Consider the following 22,003-nt stretch of genomic DNA (forward strand, 5'->3'; position numbering starts at 1 on the left):
TTGGGCCTGCAATTAAAAATCCAAAAATCCACTTTGAGCCCTGTGCAAAACTAAAAATTCATAGGGGCACATCTTGATTCAGTAACAGCGAGAGCCTACCTTACTCTGCGCAGGTTTGTGGCCCTTTCCAACATAGCCAACACCATTCAGCTCAGCTCCCAAACTCCGGTTAAGAATGGTCTTTAATTACTGGGACACAGCAACGGCAGCCACCACCTTTGTCACAGAACACGCAAGGCTTCAAAAGCACTGCCTTCAGGAGGGACTCGGAACGGCTTATTCACCAAGCAGACACCAGTTTAAATATGCTTCTTTTCATACCTACCACCACAAAACAACCTCTCGTCTGCTGGAAAGACTATCACAACATGTGCACAGGAGTTCAATTTGCATGTCCTCTCCCAACGGTTGTCATAATGATGGATGCCTCTCTGCTATGGTGGGGAGTGCATCTAGATACTCACATGGCCCAGGGCAAGTGGACATTGCAAGAGGCCATGCTACACAGCAACCTTCCCGAAGTCAAAGTGGTCAGATACGCCTGTCTCTTGTTCCTACCACTAATCAGTGGCAAATACATAAAGATCACGATGGAGAATATATCATGCATGTTTACATCAGTCACAAAAAAGGAGCAAGATCCACCTCCCTCTGTGCTACGGCTGTCAATCTTTGGAATTGGTGCATAGGCTACTGTGATGACGATCCAGTTGTGTATCTCCCAGGGGTTCAGAATTTGACTGCAGATGCACTAAGCAGGCACTTCTTCTAAGACCATGAGTGGTAAATAGACCCCCGCATATTACATCACATATTCCATCAATGGGGCAGCCCTCCGATAGACTTGTTTGCCACAAGGTTAAACAAGAAATATACTCAGTTTTGCTTGAGGGGCGGACTGAGTCACCAATCCCTCGGGGATATTTTTCACCTTCATTGGTCATCAACTCTCCTCTATGCATTTCTGCCAACTCCCCTAATAGCCAAAATTATGCTCAAAATAAAGAAAGACCAAGCCAAAGTTATCCTAATAATTCTGACCTGGCCCAGGCAAATGTGGTTTCCTTATCTGATTACAGCTGGCTGTTTGCTCTCTGATCTCTCTTCATGCCACTCCTCATCTCCTCTCCCAGGAAGGCAAGAAGATCCTTCACCCTGTCTTGCAGTGCTTCGTCTCAAAGCATGGTTGGTCGATGGCTCATGGGATTTTACAGTAGGGAACAATCTATTCACTACATATACTCTCAAAAATGGACGAGGTTTGTCAGTTGGTGTGACCTCAGGCATGTTCCACCGATGACTTCATCGCGAATGAATATACTGGATTACATCCTAACTCTAAAAAGCTTAGGACTCTCAGTGAGCTTCATAAGCATCCACCAACAGAGGCTTATTTAGACTTGGCGCACCCAGCCTCAGTGAGATTCCTCAGAGGGCTTGGAAGCCTCTATCTGCCAGTTCAATGCCCTAGTCCAGTATGGACTATTCCAGAACTTCATTCCTCTAATGGTTAGAAACCACAAGCCAGGCTTTCTCCTCTCGGATCATCCTAGTAGCCCTTCTCAGCACCTGTTCTAGTTTGAATTAATCGTTCTTGAACAGGGAAGACCAGAATTGCACACAGTATTTCAGATGAGGTCTCACCAGCGCCTTGTATAGTGGTACTAACACTTCCCTGTCCCTATTGAAAATACCTTACTTTCTTCCGAGTTTCATATCAATTGGGTCATTCACCTGCCTGTCTTCTCCCCCTCCCCCCACACTGCATCTAGGTAACCAGGAGGCACTGCCATACATCCTTGATGTCAGGAGAGCCCTGGCCTTTTATCTGAATAGGATGAAGGCTTTCAGAAAGACCCATAGTCTGTCTCGCTAGAAGATAGAGCAAAAGGGTCTGCAGTCTCTAACCAGAGGTTTTCCAAGTGGATGTCAGCCTGCATTAACTCTTGCTATGAATCTCGCAATATTGAATCATCTTCAAATGTATGCACTCATTCTACAAGGTTTATTGCCACTTTTATGGCCTTCCTCAAGAGCGTGCCCCTGATTGGTCTGTAAAGCTGCTACTTGGGCATCTCTACATATGTTCACCGAACACTGCTGTAAGTCACAGCTCTGCTTCTGATACTGTGTTCAGCTGGGCTGTACTTTCCTCCGTACTGGACTTGACTCAGAAGCCTCCTCCACCTGAAAGGGAACTGCTCATAGTCACTGAGATGGAGCACCCGTAGGGACACTGCTCCAAGAAGAAGAAATGGTTTCTCATCCTGTGCAGTGACTGTGGTTTATCGAGATGTGTCCCCTGCATGTGCTCTACTACCCGCCCTCCTCCCCTCTACTCCAGAGTTCTCTGCTGTGGAGCTGAGAAGGAACTGAGGGTGGTTTGCCTATGCAGAGCTACATATCAATGGCACAAGGCTCTAGACTGACTGGCACGCAAGCGCAGGCCAAACGGACACTGCTATGCGAAATCTCTGATCAAGGGTGCAGGGGGTGCCAGCGCACCTAAAATGGAGCACCCATAGGGAAAGACATCTTGAAAAACCTCAGTTCCTGCACAGGGGGAGTAACCAGTTCTTTTTGTATTTCAATGAAAGGGCACAACTTTTGAAGTGGGTTCCTAAAGTCAGGCCTATGAGAGGGCTGAATACCCGGTAGTTCTGTCACCAGCGCTGCTGCACCCAAGCTCCAGGCATGCACTGTCACGCCTAGCCCCAGTGAAGGCTGCTTATTCTTTTATAACAAAGTTTAAACAAATATAACAGTCTCCCTTTCTTGAAGATGGGCACTATATTTGCCTTTTTCCAATCATCAGGAACTTCCCCCAGTTGCCACGAGCTTTCAAAGATAATAGCCAATGGCTCTGAAATCACATCAGCCAATTCCTTCAGCACCCTCAGATGCATTGCATCTGGCACCATGGACTTGTGTATGTCCAGTCTTTCTAAATAGTCCTGATGCCTCTGAAAATCTTGGTCAAAATCCAGAAGACTTCCTTAAATGTTTTATTAATAAAAAAGTAAAAATGCTTCATGTCCAGGAAAGTTCTGCACATTGTTCTCTAGCACAGGACTACCCATGGAAAGGAAACCCAGCTCTTGTTGCAGTTTTCACTCCCCAGAAAGAGGGAATAGAAATATCTTTTAAGTAAATCATACAGCAAAACAGGCAAAAATGCATTTCTGCTGCAGCGCACTCATTAATCTCACGGAGAGCTGGTGATTAATCACAGAAGAAATTAGATTAAAACAGCAAATGTTGCAGTGAGCCAGATCTGCTGTGCCGTGCATTTCATTTTACACTCTAGAAGTTATGAATAATCTAATCTGTTTTAAATCTTGTAGTCTTCAGAAATGCAGCTCAGCTCCTAATATTAATATGGTAAAGGTAAGAAACCAATGATCAGAACGGTTCTTAAATAGATTCTGATTTCTTTGGGGATTGACAGCACATTCCTTTTCTATTTTTTAATTAGATGTTAGTAACCTCTAATCTCTGTGCAGTCCCTAAAGGGAATGTGTAATTTTTTTCTTCAAGCTTTAGCTATGCCAGAATCCACATTGTCACAAGCTTGTTTCCTTTGACAAAAATTACAAAAGCAGCTACGTGTTAAAATACGTGCTTGACATCAGTGCTACAGTAGCTATTGCTTGGTGCCTTGGAGAGCAAATTGATGTTTTTTAACGTGAAAATGTTTGTAATTTTTCTCAGTTAACTTCATGTGACTTGTATCCTTATTTCTTCCCCCCTCCTCTTCATTAAATGTCAGGGCACTGAAGAATCCATGCAGGTAGGCAAACCCTTCATTAGATGTCAGGGCACTGAAAGATTCACGCAGGTAGGCAAACCCTTGCAAGGCTCTTTCAGTGCAGAGTTCACACTTGTGAATGGAAGAGATGGTTGATGCCCCAAAGATGGTCTATGGGTTTGAGCAGAGTAACGGCAGCCAAGTGTTTCTGAACTCTATTCCCATTTCTGCCACTGACTGTCTTTACAGTACAATACTCTGGTTTGCCTTTGGCATAACACTTTACAGGCATTACTTAGTTGTGAAGTTGGTAAATATCATTATCTCCTATTTGCAGAGGGGTAATTTAGGCTTAGGCAGACTGAAGTAACTTGTTCAACTTTGCATAGCAAGTTAGCATCAGAATTAGGATGAGAACTGGTGTCCTGGTTCCCAGGCCTGTGTCTGATGAGGGGGGTACTTAGTTGTAAAAGTCCCAGACTTGTACTGCTGTTCGTACCTGGGGGAGACTTACATGTTCAGGTGTAATGGCTTACAGACAGTTTCTGGTATGTGAATTCACTCTGGGGGAATAGTCTCCACATTTCGCAGTATGGTTGAGACACTGGGACATTGGTAAAGTAGAAACTGCTTAGGCTGGTGGTAACAAGTATTGTATGATGGCTGAGAGAGACCATTTCTGGTAAGGCCCAAGGGAATGTTATTTTAATTGGCCTGTGTTCTGTTTCACACCTAAATTTTCGGTGGTAATACATGGAAAGATTTTTATATTTGTACCAGTTTTTGTAATGTAATTAAAATAAAAACAAAGTTAAAATTACAAAAGAATGCTTGAAAGACAGAGCAAGCTTATAAGGTGACATTACAGCATGGTGGGCTATCCCATAGGAGGGAAGCTTGTACCTCCTGGTTCTTACTTTGAGCCTGGTATTAATAGTGGTTCAAATAATTACAACTACTGTGGTCTTGTAAATGTGTTGCTGAGTAGTGAACTTAAAAAAGAAAGCACAGAAAGATAAGCGTATAATACAAATTAAACAAACACTGCATAGGAAAGAAAAACAAAAGCAGTGGAATGTAGGCCTGGATTGACCTGAATAATTGGACATGGGTGAGGCCTTGTTTCTTGGGAGACAGGGTTAGAGAGGTAAATGGATCAATAGGCTGGAAATAGTATGTCTGTACTAGCTAAGGCAAGATGGAACACCCAGAGAATCATTACAGTGGATAAAAGAAGCCTGAAAAGTAAGATGAGGTAAAGAGTAAATGATCAAGCCAATCCCAAAACGTGTGATGCAGTGTGTATAGTAAATGCAGTGTCATGTGTAAACGTATGGAAAGGAAGAGGCTGGCTGTGTAGCTTTTGACATGCCCTATCCCCACCCCCGACACTTTAATCTGATCAACTCAGCATAGCCTGGCTGTATGCCAAATAAAGGAACCTGGGTGACGAGACTGGAATCAAACTAAATTCCAGGGGAACCAAATAGAAGAGGTCTCGGGGGACCCCAACATAGCACTGCAAACTCTCCCTTCTCATCTGGTGTAAACAGGCTAATATTTCAGACCCATTTGAAGTGTGCTGTGGAGAGACTACATTTCTTGGGTACATCAACTTAGTCCACTCTGCTGCAGGTGCAAATGAACTGCAGAAAGTGAGCGCCAGTAGCTAAGGAAGCCCATGTTCTATACTGTCGTTAGCTGCCCTTGCCGTAGCAGTGCCCTCTGGTCTTCTAATTCCAGCCATCCAAACACTGGCCAAAATCCATGTTCTTGCCTGTTGTGTTGTCCACATCATCCTGGTTTTGAATCGCTTTGCTGCATGCCTTCGCTTTCAAAGCCTTACATCATGCAGCCCCTGCCTGTATGTCTGACGGGATCAAGTAGAGCCATCAAGATGTGTCCGTGCCTTGCTGAGAGTCTTGTGTCCGTGCCTATGTCACTCAGAGTGTGAAAGATCCAGTCTCTGAGCGATGTAGTGTAGTTAAGCTAAGCTAACCTCTGGCGTGGACAGTGCTAGGTTGACCGAAGACCTTTTCCATCAACCTCTCGGAGAAGTGGATTACCTGTGCGGATGGGAGAACCCCTCTTGTCAGTGTAGGTAGTGACTACCATGAAGCACTGCTGCAGTTGTGCTGCTGCACCATTTCAGGTGTAGAAAAGCCCTTCTTGTCCCCCCTGTCATTTCTCTCCCTTCCTTGCTCCCACTTTGCTGTGTGTGCACTACCGAGCTGAGGTCAACATAGCTATACCGTATAGCTCCCTAGTGTAGATGCAATGTATGCTGACCAAAGGAGTTTTTTGGCCAGTGTAATAACAACACCTCTGAGAATGATGTTAGCTATGCTGACAGAGCTCATTGGCAAAGCTGCATCTGTGCTGGGGTTTTGTCTGCATAGTTATGTCACTAGGGGATGTGGTTTTTGCAACCTGCTTTGACATAGCTACGCTGGTATAGGTTTTAAGTACAGTAGAACCCTGTTTAACCAAGACTCCATTATCTTGCTCTCTGTATTAACCCAACCACCAGCTGCCTGGCAGGGCCCAAGCATAGTTTTTTCAGGCCCAGTACAAACTTATAACACGGGACTCCTCCCACACACATACCACAACCCCTCATCCCATACATACAATGTCATGAGCCATGAACATTTTTTTCCTCATGGTAATGGGGGCTGCAGCCTGGGTTGAGCGCCCCAGGTCCTCTGGGCCCCAGTAAAGTGTACCCTTCCCCCCATGTGGTGGTCCTGCTGCTTGGGGCCGACAGCCAGAGACCTGCCCCGGTTTATCCAGATTTTTAGTTATCTAGTTGGTCTCCAGTCCCAATTAGACTGGATAATCGGGGTTCCACTGTATAGACCAGGCCTTTGTTTCTTTGATCCTACCTTGCCAAATAATCTTTGGACCATGTTTATACTTGTTTTGGATGGCACCTGGCATGTGTTTGGGCATTGTGATGGTGATGATGGTGCTCTGAAGGTATGTTGTGTAAGGAGATGCAGTAGGAAGCTGAGTGGCAGCATCCAGGACTCTGGTCTGTTTTGTTTATTTATTTAGTGTTTCATGCATCGTCTAGAGGGGAATATTTAAATCCTGCAGTTGCAGTACATTCTCATGTGGAAGCCCCCTTCTTAACACAGTGCAGATTTGTCTCTGTTTCTCGCTGACTCTGCTGAGAGTTATGGGTGGTGAAGAAAACACCTCCTTGCTATATCACTGTTACCTCTCCTTTGTATTCTCTCCCTTGTCTCTTTAAACGGGTCTAATCCTGCTCTCACTGACGTGTCTGACAAACCTGTTGATTTCAGTGGAGTAGGATTGAGCTTCTTCTCCTGTCCACTCTCCCTGTTGTTTCATGCCACAACAGATCATGTGTTCCTAGGCTGTTAATGCATTGCTGAAGCGTGTGGGGAGCTCTGCTATTGTAAGCTCTCAGTTTGCATGCAAAGTCACTATACAGGCATTATCCACAGAAGTCCTTCTTAATGGGGGGGTCGGGAGAGAGAGGCCAATTCATATAAAAAGTTATTTAACTCCAAAAACAAAAACCCAAGCCAGCTCTGAATGTTTCTAGTGTAACACTGATCCAGCATTCCAATGTCTGCTTGTTGTTCTTGCTCATTGCCTTATCCAGTAGGTGGCAGTACTGTGTCTGAAATTAGATCTGTTCTTGCCTGTATAAAAGTCACTATTTTTTATAAAACAGAAACTGGCAGGTATTGGTGTGTGAGACTGAAAGATGCAGGATGTGGAAGATGAAGAGACTAAAAGAATCTCAGGATGGAATGAACGGCCATGAAGGAAGTGAGAGAGAATGCGGGAGATCCTGAAAAAATCCTAGAAGGGTGGGGAACATATGGAAGACGAGAGAAGTAGCAAAAACGATTAAATAGCTAGAAGGATTGGTACATGAAAATGAGCACTGTTTAGCTGGCATTGGATCAGTAATTCAGACATGCAGTTTGGTAAGCTGGTACTGCTCAGTTTAAACAAATCTGATCTGTTGGATAAATGGGTACCACATACATATTGGCACTGCACACTATATAAGGTTGCATTGTGTGGGTTTAAATTATGTATTAAAAACCTGCATGAAAAGCAATGAATTGTCCTACATAGAAACTACCTTTCAAAATCCATTACTTCTGCTGTTTACGTTGGCTACAATCCAGTGACGCACTTATGCTCAAGCTTAAAGCGTTTATTTCAGTGGGAATATTCATAGGCTTAGAGGTAAGCAGTACTTTGTTGGATCAGGACTATTGTTTAAAAAAAAAAAATTCAGAGTAATTGAGCCAAATTATAGATAAACCGCTTGCCAAATTGTACTTTAGAAATGTGACATTTGGAGGCCTGTCAGTGGAAAAGTGTTAAGAATGGATCTCTTCAGCTTTATTTTTACACTCACGTAAACAGGGCCAGACAGACTTTTTTTCCATCAAAAGACTGGAATGAGAACTTCTGTGCCAGGCATGATCAAGAAGTGAATTTATCACCATTTATCAGGTGAACTGCAAAGGAAAAAACATGGTTTTGTGGCCTTGTGTGTTCTGTTTTTTGTTTTTGTTGCTTCATGGTGCATAAAAGAGGTCTTGAAGATGTCTCACCACTCATCACCCTCCTGCCCAAAAAGTAGATTCAATTCATAGAATCATAGAGTTGGAAGGGACCTCAGGAGGTCATCTAGTCCAACCCCCTGCTCAAAGCAGGACTAACCTCAGCTAAATAATCCCAGTGAGGGTTTTGTCAACCCACAGTAAAACTCTAAAGATGGAGATTCTACAACCTCTCTAGGTAACCCATTTCAGTGCTTCACCACCCAGCTAGTGAAAAACTTTTTCTTAATGGCCAAACTAGACCTCCTCCACTGCAACTTGAGACCATTGCTCCTTGTTCTGTCATCTGCCACCACTGAGAACAGCCTAGCTCCATCCTCCCTGGAACCCCCTTTCAGGTAGTTAAAGGCTGCATTCAAATCCCCCCTCATTCTTCTCTTCTGCAGACTAAACAAGCCTCGTTCCCTCAGCCTCTCCTCATATGTCTTGTGCTCCAGCCCCCTAATCATTTTTGTTGCCCTTCGCTGCACTCTCTCTAACTTGTCCATATCCTTTATGTAGTGGGGGGCCCAAAACTGGACACAATATTCTAAATGCGGCCTCACCAATGCCGAATAGAGGGGAATAATCACTTCCCACGATCTGCTGGCAGTGCTCCTACTAATGCAGCCCAATATTCTATTAGCCTTCTTGGCAAGCAGGGCACACTGCTGACTCATATCCAGCTTCTTATCCACTGTAACCCCCAGGTCCTTTTCTGCACAACTGCTGCTTAGCTCATCGGTCCTCAGTCTGTAACTGTGTATGGGATTCTTCCTTCCTAAGTGCAGGACTCTGCACTTGTCCTTCTTGAACCTCATCAGATTTCTTTTGGCCCAATCCTCCAGTTTGTTTAGATCCTTCTGTATCCTATCTCTACCTTCCAGGATATCTACAACTCCCCCTAGCTTAGTGTCATCTGCAAACTTGCTGAGGGTGCAATCTACCCCATCCTTTAGATCATTAATGAAGACGTTGAACAAAACCGGCCCCAGGACTGACCCCTGGGGAACTCCGTTTGTGACCGGCTGCCAGCTAGACATGGAGCCATTGATCACTATTCGTTGAGCCCTATGCTCTAGCCAGTTCTCTATCCATTTTATAGTCAATTCATTATAGTCCATTCACTATATCCAATTCAGTTAAACAAGTAAATAAAACCTCACTTCCAAAAGTCTGTTGGTGCTTTATATTGGAAATTTAGGTCCCTTTAAAAAAATTCTGTTTTTTCCTGGAAGACTCTGGAGTCAACTGGAGATTAAGTGTTATGATGTAAGAGGTAAAATAGAGAGAGGGAAGAGTTTTTTTCAGACTGTTTTTTGTTTTGTTTACATGCATTGAACTCAAACGTGACACATGGCTGGGAGAGGTTTGTTAAAGACAACACTCTTCCTTGTCTATACTTTCTCTCAAGGTGTAAAGGGGTCAGTGCTTCCCCCTTGCTACTCCGGGCTTCTTCTCCCACGAACCACTCGCAGATGTAGCTTTGTGCTCCCACTAGCGCTTTTTATCTACCGGCTTTTCTTCCCACCACCAGCTATTGACAGGAACAGTCTCAGGCCAGGGGCCGCACAGTCTCCGTCACCAGATCAGGGCAGCTCACCTCCACCAGAGGTTTCTGGCTGACCTCTCACCCCTTCTGGCTACTGCTCCTACCACCTCCCTTTGGTGAGCCTCTGGGCAGCCCCCTGAGCTCCTTCCTGTGAGCCTTTATAGGGCCTGTCTAAGAGCCTCCCAACTGCTCCATGTTAGCCCAGTCTCTGCAGGCTCACTTAGCCGGCTCCATTCCCCCTTTAATTAGGGCTCCAGTGGCAGGGGGCTGACTTAACCCTCAGTGCTCCACCAGCGCCCTGTCACACACAGATTGAGAAGTTGAATTACAGGCCCAAAGAAACTGCCAGCAAAAGTAGTAGACGCCAGACATGTATGTGATATTTAGGCAAAGAACAAGAAGTCTCATCCATTTTTTGTGGTGGTAAAAGGGACTCTCGGGTCTTTATAAAATCGTAAAGAATCAAAGACAACTCATTTTTTCTTTTGCTGGTAATTTTATGCAGACTTCCCATTCAATTGCACTATTTTATGACAAACCACTGACATCTGAATTCAGAGGCAAATTGTAATTAAACATCTATGCACTTAAAGTGCACATTGTGATGTCACAGCTAGTGTTTGTTTATCCTTCTCCCTCCCAGCTGAACTCAGGTTTTTATTGTCCTACTGATAAAGGGTTCTCTACAAGCAAGCTTCCTCTCTGTCTCTTGGATCTATTACCCAAATCAGTGGCATACTTTCTGGGACCTAGATGTTGTTTAGACATTTCAGTTTTCAATCTCATATAGACATAGTTGATATGTCTACACTGTAGTTAAACATCAGCAGCTGGCCTGTGTCAGCTGACTCCGGCTCTTGGGCTCAAGCTATGGGGCTGTTTAATTGAAGCGTAGACATTCGGGCTTGGGCTGGAGCCTGAGCTCTGGGACCCCATGAGGGGGAGGGTTTCAGAGCCCAGGCTCCATCCTGAGTCCAAATGTCTACACTGCAATTAAACAGCCCCTTAGCCTGAGTCAGCTGACATGGGCCAGCTGCGGGTTTTTAATTGTGGTGTAGACATACCTAGTATATGCATGTAGTATATCTGGAAGAAGATCAGTAAAAACAAAGCTCATCATAGGAAAATTCCTTTTTTTCCAATTTTCCTCTAATTGTTTTGTTTTTGTCTGTGGTTTTCAAAAACCAAAATGGAAGGTAGGAAATTGCAGACACAATAAATAGTAAGTTTAGCACCCAGAGAAATGCACATGCAGTTCAGGAACTGGGAATGGCAAGGATGAAAACAGCCTTAGCTTTATCACATGCATAAGGACTGTCTCATAAATTACGCGATACGATGATAATTCTCAAATAATACAGTATAATAAAAAATATTCTGCAAGTTTAGATGTGTGTGTAGGATGGTGCATTATGCTTTTCTCCTCTATTTCTATTCATTATTTCAATGGCAATTTTTATGTATTTGGAGTATTGTGGGCTTAATGAAACTTTGATATATAACCATAGATTTTTTTGTACTGTTATGCAACATACTATTGCATAAATATTCCTGTAGTTACAGGCGTATTTGTGTAAAAAAACAAAACAAACCCAAGTATCTGATGAGATGAGTTAATTCCATTGAAAGAATTTAATGGAATGTTAAATGTAGGAACAAATTATGAATAACATAAGGACAAATAAAAACCAAATTTGTGTTTCCTTTGCTGTTGGAAAATAGACCAAGATGGAAAGTGACTTGCCTTTTTAATCTAGGTGTCTATTAGTTGCTAAGCCCTGAGCAATTTTTTTTATTATACAGTCCATAGTAATTACAGCTGCTACTGCATCTGCTGTTTCTTTCTAAACAAATGTGTGGATTTTAACCTCAGTAAACAGCTTCTGTTGCTGAAGCATACAGAACTAGGCACCAGGCTGTGTTACTAAGCAATGAAATGTCATAGCTCACCCCTGGGTCCTGAATGACGACATCTCACACAGTGGGTTATCTTATTAAGCATCTGATGATATTTCACCAGGGGAATCCATTTCTGGATTTCAACAAAACACAATGAAAACTGACAATTATTAATTGTTTGCTAAGGAGTAAAATGGACAGGAATCCAAACTACTCTAATGAAAAGCTGCACTCTGCAGGCCAGGATCCAGAATGCTTTGGATTTGTCACTTGTTGGGGTTCCCATATGAAACATAGTGTCCCTGCTTGCATTTTCAGCTCTCAATCATTCTGTTCTCTGTAAACATTCATCTTAATCCAACATTATTGTTGTCGTTGTTGGCTGCGTATGTCTTCTCCCAGTGTGTGTGCTGTCCAAGCTCTGCGCAGATCACCAAGACACCAAACCGCGATCGGATTATCCAATAAAACCACAGCAACGAAGGCACCAGGCCAGGTTTATTGTCAAATGAGCACAGTAAAAAGCGCCCTATATGTGCTACAAGTACACTTAATACATGTATGCCCCTGACAATGGACCAGCTCAGTAAATGGTGGGACTTTCCATTCCTCACTTGGCCAGACAAAAAAACTCCCTTTGAGATCCTCTTTTATACACTGATGCAAACAAATTGCATATTGCCCCTCTGACGTGTGTAGTTGCCATCCTCTGATGTGGTAAGCCGCACCTTTTACCTTGTACTGGATGGTTCTATCAAAACATCTCTGTCCAATATGTTGTCATTCCGAGGGGTCAGTGAGTCCTCGGTGTCTTTTTGAGCACTGGGTTGTTCTGATACCTTTCTGGAATGTGTTTGTGTGAGTGCTCTCTACCTAGTGCTTCTTTGGGATGTGTCTGTTTGCCAGTTTCTGTGAATTTACAGACTGGCTCACAGCCTGACTCCTGCTAACTTCGCTTTCTAACGGCAGAGCTTGACTGCTGCTTTAGCTCAGGTCTCATACTTGCCCTGTTATACTTGGCTTATGTCTCAGGCTCTCACTTTCTACTACAGTTATAACAAACAGGTATGTGTTTACCCTTGTGCCTCTTCTGTTCTTACACAGTCATATGCCGTCTATAAAACGTGTATAATAAGTGTGTATGTAAATTTGTCTGAGAACAGTAACTAAGTCGGGCACACATGGACATGATTTAATGGCTTGCTCCCCATGACTTACTTTAATCTTGTAGGAAACATCTGTTCTTTCACAATGTTGTTGGTGCTTAGCTGGGGTGACGTGTGTAGCTTGAGTTTTTGTTGTTGTTAAATTAGGGTGCTTTGCAAACGAGAACTGTGGCTACGGCAAAGGACAGAGCCTTGGCCTGTTTCGATGGATAGAGGGCTGGTTCTCCCTGTCACTGATCCACAGGATCAGTGCTGGGCCCCAGCTTCTGAAGAGTCTCTTGGAGGAGCCCCTGTAGTGTGCCAGTTCCCCAGCAGGCCCCACTCTTCCTTAAAGATGGGCCACACAGCCTCACCACTGCCAAGACGGGGCCTCTGAGCTCCATCCCTTCTGTTTCTCACTGAGCTCACTGAGGCCAACTGAGAGACTCAGGGCAGGTCTACACCATCGCTTAAGTTGATCTAACTTATGTCGCTCAGGGGTGTGGAAAAAGACACGCCCCCCCCGAGTGACGCAAATTAGAGACCTAAGTGCCGTCCACACCAGCGCTATGTTGGCAGGATACGCTCTCCCACTGACAAAGCTTCTGCCTCTCAAGAAGATGGAGTAATTATGCCAGACCGCGTCTTCACCAGACGCGTTACAGATGTGGCACTTCTAGTGTAGATTAGCCTTCAGTCAGAGTAAGCTTTCACAATGGTGGGCACAGTGTAATTACCAACCCTTTTTCTTTTGCTCACTGTTGTTATATGTGCAGCGTGTGGGAACTTGTCAAAGTTCAAAGGGAATTTTTCGCTTGTAACATTTTCAGCCTACCGTCCAGCTACTGTCAAGTTTAGTTCCATGAAGATCAGCCATCTGCTTAGATGAGGAAATGCTCATTTGTCAAAGACTCTGATTAATGGAATGTTTTTTGCTGCAGCTGGATGTGTCCACCTGATCGTAAATGTGCTAGCAGAAAATGAGGAAAAAAAGGCCAGAGATGGGTATATCTGATTGCAGTGGACAAGTGGTTCTGTGTCTGCGTTGCTGCATTTTTCGTTTGGCTGGCACTGCTCTGCGATTTACCTTTGACGCCTTAGCTGTGTTTTTTCTATCCCCTCTTGCAGGTGGAGGCATTAACCCGTCAGCCTAGAGCCACGACAGTGCATGCAGTCCGAGACTCTGAACTGGCCAAGCTCCCAGAGGGAGCACTGACATCTATCAAACGTAAATTCCCTCAGGTAAGGAAATTGGCACTCTTATCTCTCCTGCCTGGTTCCCAGAGCTGCAGCCTAGCTGTCTCCCTTATAAATAGTAATGTTCCATATTTGGATTTAGTTCTTCAAATCGTGGTGGCTGTACAGTAAGGGTTGTTGTGGGTGTGTCTCTGAGCTTAGGTTGAATTCCCATCTGCTGTTCAGGACATCCAAAACGCACATGGCTCAAACATGATAATGAATTCATGTACCACCTTTTGTCTTTCCAGGTGGAGTTAAGTAGAGATGCTGATGACTACAAAGCATAAATGTTGTCTAAATAAGACACACTTTGTTTCAGAATATAAATTAGCAAAGGGACCTATTTTCTCCTGTGCACAGGGAGTTACTTGCATAGCGCAGATTATATTTAATGGGATATAAAGAAAATCAGGTCATGAATGCTTGTAGTTTCTGAACTGGTGACTATGATTAGTGAAGATGCAATTGATACAAGCGAGCTATCTGCTCATCTAATCTGCTCATCAGCCAGTGCAAGATGGTCCCCTATTGTTAACTTCTAATGCTTCGTCCAGGCCTGTGTTAAACATTGTTAAACAAGCGAAAGGAGCTGCCTTCGCCTCCTTTGGAAGATGATTGCCAAGCTGAGCAGATCTTACTCTCCGGGTATCTTTCCTGATCTAAACTCACGTTTCCCTTATTTCACCTCATTGCTCGGAGCAGTTCTTCTCTACCACTCTCCATTCTCCTTCCCTTGCCTTTGTATGTACAGATTTTGCCTTTCTCTTAGCCAGAGTCCTTTCGTCTTTTCTTAGAAGTCTTTTTCTAGCCCCTAATCATTCTTTTGTTCAACCCTGAATTCCCTCCAATTTAATATCTTTCTGCAGCAGTGTCCAGAACTGAACACGCTGTTCCAAGGGCAGGTTCATCAGATCCTGAAGCATTCCTTCATAAAGACATATTGTTCCTCTCATTGATTTCTTCCCTCCTCCCACACAGAGAAGTTGTATCTTTTGCCTTAATTATGATTTTTCAGCCTTTCCTTCATATATTTTGGAATGTAATACTTCCTCCCATTGCATCATGCTCCAAATGGATTTCCTGGAAATCTAATTTCTTGGCTGTTCTTCAAATGTAAAGTTGCCTTTGATCGATAGATATTGTAGTGCAGCAGCGGTGATGCGATAACAGCGTGCTCTATGGGAGATCACAGTGGCCCAAATTCTGATGCCCTCACCCCAGACGAATAGTGCCTTACTCCAGGAATAGCCCAGGAGAAGCCACTGGGGCTGCCCAGCATGACTAAAGGTATCGGACTCTGGTCCAATATTATTTCTATGTAGGTTTCAGAAGCGGGAGGCTAAGGAGATAAATGTTGAGTTGATAGAGATACCCATTGAGTTCCTTCTGTGTTTTATAGTAACGTTCTTAATACATCTGGAAGCAGTACACAGTTAAATGTTGTATGTATGCATGGATTTAGCTGTCCAGAGACCACTGGCTCCATTGATATTGAATGGGAGTCTATCTTCTAAAGCCACTTATACCACTTTGAAATTTGACTGCTGAATTCTCTCACCTACTGGGGACTGGAAGTCTTTGCTTTGTTACCTCCACCTCTCACTCTATGGCTTTGGTGTTTGACTCTGTTTTCTACCTGCACTGCACCTGAAAATGGCATGCCCGCATTTTGCAGCCACCATCTGTGACTCTGTCATCTCTGTGAGGAGCAATTGTTGAGGCTTCTTTGAGTCTATCAGTACTCCTACATAGCCCGCCTGGGCTGAAGGTCACTTCATTTCTCCTCTCCCTGGTAAGCCTGAGGAGTGGGACTCTAACTCTGGTGTCCCTAAATGTGTTGTGTGCACAATGCTAGGTCAGACCAGCTTCTTGTGGCTCTTCTTTTATACTATTAATACTGATATTTAAAAAAATGTATCCCCTCCCTAACAGTGGTGACTACCTTCCCCTACAGCCCAGATATTTTTGTATCTGACCCTTTATTTCTTTTAAATTGGAAAGCCTGCAAAAGTATGTTTTGAGTTTCTCTGAATTTTAGGATGTGTGTTCCTGCGTTTAGATGCCACGGAGATTGTTTTTTATTGGTGGTATTGTAAGGGGAGCATTTTATCAAGCTGCTCCAGCAAAGCTTCCAAAACTCTACTGCTTACAATTAATCTTGGTCGTAAGCAGATGGCAAAAACGGGTGTTTATATAGGAAAGGTGTGTTCTGAATTCCTGTGCTTGCTTATTATTAAGGTCAAAATTTTGTCATGGTCATTGTTAGTAAAAGTCATGGACAGGTTGCGGGCAATAAACAAAATTTCATGAAAGCCCGTGACCTATCCATGAGGGGTGGGGGGACTGACCGTCCGAGCTTTGCCACCGGGGGAGCGGGGAAGTGGGGTGGCTGGCAGCTTGAGCCCCGCTCTGCGGGCAGCCCGTGCTGATGGCTCCTCCAGCCCCGGGGCTGCAGGTTCGGGGCCTGAAGCTGAAGAAGTCCTAGAGGGCCGTTAAAGTCATGGAATCCGTGACCTCTGTGACGAAATCGTATCCTTAATTATTATGCATTGGAGGCCGCTGGATGTCTCTTGCATATTCTCTAAGGCTGCTCTTGTGTCATACGGACATCCTTATTCAATGTACCATGCTATCTGGGGTGCTTCTAACATGTCAAAAAGGATGCGACTTGAGGATGATTAAAACCACTTCCATACAGCTGATCGGAGTGTATAGGCAATAGTGGCACAAGCTGCTAGGCTATTGAGTCCTGAGTTACTTTTCTGTACTGTATTCTGTACTGTGGTAGTCCTGCGTGTGAGGAAATAGGGCTGGTAGAATCACAAACAGCCTCTCTCCCTGCTCGCTCTGGCAATGCTTTCGGAAGCTGTTAGTCTAGCAGGTTTTTCACATGCTGGAAGAACAAAGAAATCCCTGAGCAACGTTCTCTTTTGGGCATGGCCTGTTTCTTGTGTATCTGTGGAAGAGTCTTGCTGAATAGTCAGTTTTCTTAGTTTGTCTTGGCTGTCTAGATGTACTTACTTTTTCCTTGTGTTGGCTGCAGCACTTTTTGCGTTAGGAAATTGTCTTCTATAATATTTAGAAATCCCAAGGATGTTTTAGTCCTGGCCTCATGAGACTGCAGAGTATGTCACTCCAATTGAAGTCCGCCAGGATCACACAGCTTTTTTTCCTACACACTGTAGATAGCTGTGTAAGAACCTGGTCATCCTGTGTGATTTGGCGGCCTGTAGCAAACACCCTCCAGAATACTCAAAGAGGGGAGGGTAATCTAGCCTGCAGGTGTTTGACTGAGGTCTGCGGCATGAGATTTTAGGAACCTGTGAAGGACCTCTAGGGCTGTCGAGCCCTGCCTCCCATCATCACAGGAAACCCGTCACACAGTCCCACTCTCAGAAATTTGTTCAGTTCTCCCTCAAAACTAAGGTTGTTTGCCCCCTAGCTTTTGTTGGAAGGCTGTTCCAGACCCCCCAATCCTCCGATGGTCAGAAACCACCTTCTAATTCTAGCCTCAGTTTGTTCATAGCCAGTTTACACCCATTTGTTCTTGTGCCAGCATTGTCCTTCAGCTTAAATAGCTCTTCACCCTCCCTGGTATTTACCTCCCTAATGTATTTATGCAGAGCAATCATATCCCCGCTCAGCCTTTGTTTGCTAGGGTAGACTAAACAAAGCTCTTCCAGTCTCCTCTCATGAGGTAGGCCCTCTGTTCCCCTGGCAATCCTAGTAGTTCTTTTCTGCACCTATACTAAGATGGGAGATGATTGCCTGCCTGCACCACAGAAAAGGCATGTGTACTAGGGCCCGTTCTTGTAGCATAGCATTCCAGCTCTGTTGATAGAAGGCTGCTTAATCTAGCAGACAAAAGTATAAAAGATCGAATGACTGGACAAACTCATGTTCAAATGAGTGCACATTGTAAGTGGAGGGTAGTTAAACTATTGGAACAGTGTGCCTGAAGATGTGGTGAATTCTTTGTCCTGTACAGTGTTTACATGAAGACTGGGTGTGTCTTTCTGAAAGCTCTGCTGTAGCTCAACCACAGGGTGTGGGCTTGATGCAGGAATCATTGGGTGGAATCTTCTGGTCTGCCCTGTGCAGGTAAACTGGATGATCGTAATGGTCCCTTCTGGTCTTAAATTCTATTAATCTAGTTTTTGATCCAGCAAGTCTGCCACATTACATGGCCAGGTCTGTCCATCAAGCAGCTTTGGAAGGAGATGTGTGTTCACCTTGAGAGGTGTCTGGGGACTTGCATTTGTTAATGTCAATGTTCTTGAGCAAAGCTTGTCCCCTCTTACAGGTGAGACCCACTTTTCTAGGTTGAGATGAAAGTTCTGAAATACTGGGTAGGGCAGGTCAACTCCTTTTACCATGTGACTCTTCTATGCTTGAGATTTAACCCATGAAAAATGATTGCTACTGCCAAAGACTTGTATGTGTTGAGAGCATCAGGGGGGGACTGATTATAAAATACTAGAACAATATCATTTTTCCTACACAAAAATTACTGTAAAATTATTTCTTGCAGAGGCCAAAGAGTGCAGTTTTTTGGGGATATAATTCTGTTATCCTTGTTTTGTATTTTTTTAAATAAAGATTGCTTTTATACTATGCTTCTTCTTAAAATCAACTTACTGTCAGTAAATTGCTAATAGTGATGGTCTTTGTATGTGGAAATCAACTGTTTGGTATGATTTTTATGGTCCTTTTCAGTGAGCAGTATTTTTCTAAAATTAAGTTATCTAAAGTGGAAAATTAAATTTAGATGTGTTTAGCACCATCAACTTCTATAAATAAACAAGTTGTAAATTTGCCCAGCAGTCCAAATTATGAAACAAATACTTTTCCCACTGATATCTTTTTTAGAACTTAATTCTCATTAAAATGATTTTCAAGATGGTATACAGGAAAGCAAACTAAATTTCACAGATGAGTGGAAACAAAATTTTAGCTAAAACTCTGGCGTTGGAAGATGAGATGGACCTAGGGAATTGCTAGTTCCTTGAAATATAACCGTGTAGAATAACTATGGATAATCGAGCACGGGGACTGGAATAGCTGTTAAACAAGCAGGGCTCTGGAGAAGAGGAGTGGCAATGAAATTGAAATTACATGGGGAAGATGGAGCACAGCTGTGCACTTGTGTTATAACTGGAACAAATTCTAGATAATTGAAGTACCGTTTAGCCCACCGTGTTGAAGGGTGTTCAGTTTTGAAGTTGAAGTAAGCCAGCTGAGAGTAGGCAAATATCCAGCTCAGAGGAGGAGAGCTGGTGGGGTTAGTCTGTGAACGTATTCAGAGGGCGGGGCTGGGAGCATTTGCAGATTTGGCTTCTGTTTAAAATTTTTCAGTGATCAAAAGCAAACTGCCACATCATTAGCGGTATAATTATCAAAAGCCCCTAAGTGACTTAGTCACTTAGAGCCGGAGTGTCATTGAAAGTCAGTGGGACTCAGGCGTGGTCTACACTGCCGAGTTAGGTCAATGTAAGGCAGCTTAGGTAAAATGTTGCTCCCATCGATGTAAGTCGTCCACTACACCAACTTAATAGCTCCACCTCCTCAAGGAGCGTAGCGCTTAGGGCCATGCAGTGTCCACTGCGTGACTTATATCGTCCGATGGCTGCCAGCCCCACTCTGACAGCTGGCGCCCCAGACAGTTAAGTCAGTGAAAGCGCTCCTGGTGTGGACAGGCTCCACCAACAGAAGGAGCATGGTGTGGATGTGAAACATGGCTTTTAGTGCTGCAGTGGCTATACGGCTACGTAGTTTTCTTGTGTAGACATTCCCTTAGTCTCTGAAGTGCCAACGTCTCCCTTGAAAATGGGACTTAAGCTCCTAAGTCACTCTAGGTGCTTTTGAAAATTTTACCCTGGGTATATTTCTTAACTACCTCCATGAAAAGAGTTCCTTGGAGCATAGCCAGTGCTTAATTTGTGCCAGGGCTTGGCAGTTCATAGCTCCAGCACCTCTGCGCTTGCCACGTCAGTTATGAAAGTAAAAAAAATTACTTGAGCTCCGACATCGAATTGCTTGAGCCCCAGCAACTCTTCCATTACAAACAAGGCACTGGGCATAGTTGTAGCAGCATTCAATTTGACAATCTTTTAAAGAGTTGTTCTGATATCACAGTACGCCTGTTTGTGTGATCACATCAGTGCAGGCTTCTGTTTTTACTCACCTTAGTTACCAGATCCTGTCTCACTCCACAAACACGATGGTTACTCATGCACACGTCTAACCTTTTTCAAAAGTGGTCTGACATTTTAGAGAGAGTCTCAATTCCAGATGAGGTGGGACTTTTAGAAGTACAAATTTTCCATCGGTAGTGGTGCAAAGATTAGCCATGACCTGACTGGTGATCTGCCTGGAGCTCTGGCTGTGAGCTGGTTATGAATAAGCAGGTCTGGGTAGGATTGGATGTGTTAGCAGGTGCCACAGAGACTGTAGTGCACTACAGATACTGCAACACACCAGAGACGTTACACTCTGTCCTAGTAGAGTGTAATATCTGGCACCAGATGATGCACATCACAGTAGAAATGAGTGAATGCTGCATTCTCAGATGCACTGCATTCTCAGATGCCCTGGTTGTCAAGAAGGCTAATAGCATATTGGGCTGCATTAGGAGGGGCATTGCCAGCAGGTCACGGGAAGTGATTATTCCCCTCTATTCGGCATTGGTGAGGCCACATTTGGAGTATTGTGTCCAGTTTTGGGCCCCCCACTACAACAAGGATGTGGAGAAGTTGGAGAGAGTCCAGCGGAGGGCAACAAAAATGATGAGGGGGCTGGAGCACAAGACTTATGAGGAGAGGCTGAGGGAACTGGGCTTGTTTAGTCTGCAGAAGAGAAGAATGAGGGGGGATTTGATAGCGGCCTTTAACTACCTGAAAGGGGGTTCCAGGTAGGATGGAGCTAGGCTGTTCTCAGTGGTGGCAGATGACAGAACAAGGAGCAACGGTCTCAAGTTGCAGGGGGGGAGGTCTAGTTAAGCCATTAAGAAAAAGTTTTTCACTAGGAGGGTGGTAAAGCACTGGAATGGGTTACCTAGAGAGGTGGTTGAATCTACATCTTTAGAGGTTTTTAAACTGCAGCTTGACAAAACCCTCACTGGGATTATTTAGCTGAGGTTAGTCCTGCTTTGAGTAGGGGGTTGGACTAGATACCTCCTGAGGTCCCTTCCAATTCTATGATTCCCTGTCCCCTATGCTCATTTCTCTGGAAGAACAGGGATGATTTGTTCCTTAACTTCCTCCTCCGTACCGGAGAAGAAACCAGTGAAGAAACCTGGTTGCTCCTGGCCAGAATTGTTCCTGGACCTGAGGAAGTGAGTTGGCTAAGTCCTGTTGTCATGCACTTTCATTGTGGGGCAGAATAAAGGTGGTTGGAAATTAACTGAGAATTTCTTCACTGTTAGTATTAGAATTCTCCCCATGGGCTTTGTATTAACTAAATTCTTTGCTGTGGGAGGCTATTACAATGCAGGTTTTGATTGCCCTAAGGAATCTCAAAGAGCTCAAGTCTCCAGTTGGGAATATCAGCAGCTGTGATTTATATTGGCATCTCTGAAGACTGAAGGCCAAGCCTTTTTCTAAAGAGCACAGTGCCTTTTTATGAGATAATGCTTGGCATATTTTAAAACTCCAAGGAAATCTCAGACCAGTTCCTAGCTTAGATCCAGAATTGATGTTCTTATATGTTTCCATGACAGCAGCATGGTGACTCATCCTATGATGGTAAGCAGCCTGCTTCTCTCCCACAGGGCATTGGAAAAACAATTTTTCCACAGCTATTCTGGGGTGTAAGGTTTGATTTAACT

The 22,003-nt window shown here is 44.1% G+C and overlaps 1 protein-coding gene across 3 annotated transcripts in view; it reads left to right on the forward strand.

Annotated features, from left to right (window-relative positions):
- PNPLA7 (patatin like phospholipase domain containing 7) overlaps positions 1-22,003 on the forward strand; it is a 242,711-nt gene that overhangs the window by 105,851 nt on the left and 114,857 nt on the right. For all 3 annotated transcript variants that reach the window (XM_067561557.1, XM_067561556.1, XM_067561558.1), the window contains one exon: positions 14,068-14,181. In XM_067561557.1, the coding sequence (XP_067417658.1) occupies positions 14,068-14,181 (114 nt within the window). The remainder of the gene's footprint in view (positions 1-14,067; positions 14,182-22,003) is intronic.

Source organism: Emydura macquarii, unplaced genomic scaffold (assembly GCF_026122565.2).
Source record: "Emydura macquarii macquarii isolate MOO-44397 ecotype Brisbane River unplaced genomic scaffold, CSIRO-AGI_Emac_v2 contig_2417, whole genome shotgun sequence".
Lineage (NCBI taxonomy): Eukaryota > Metazoa > Chordata > Testudines > Chelidae > Emydura > Emydura macquarii.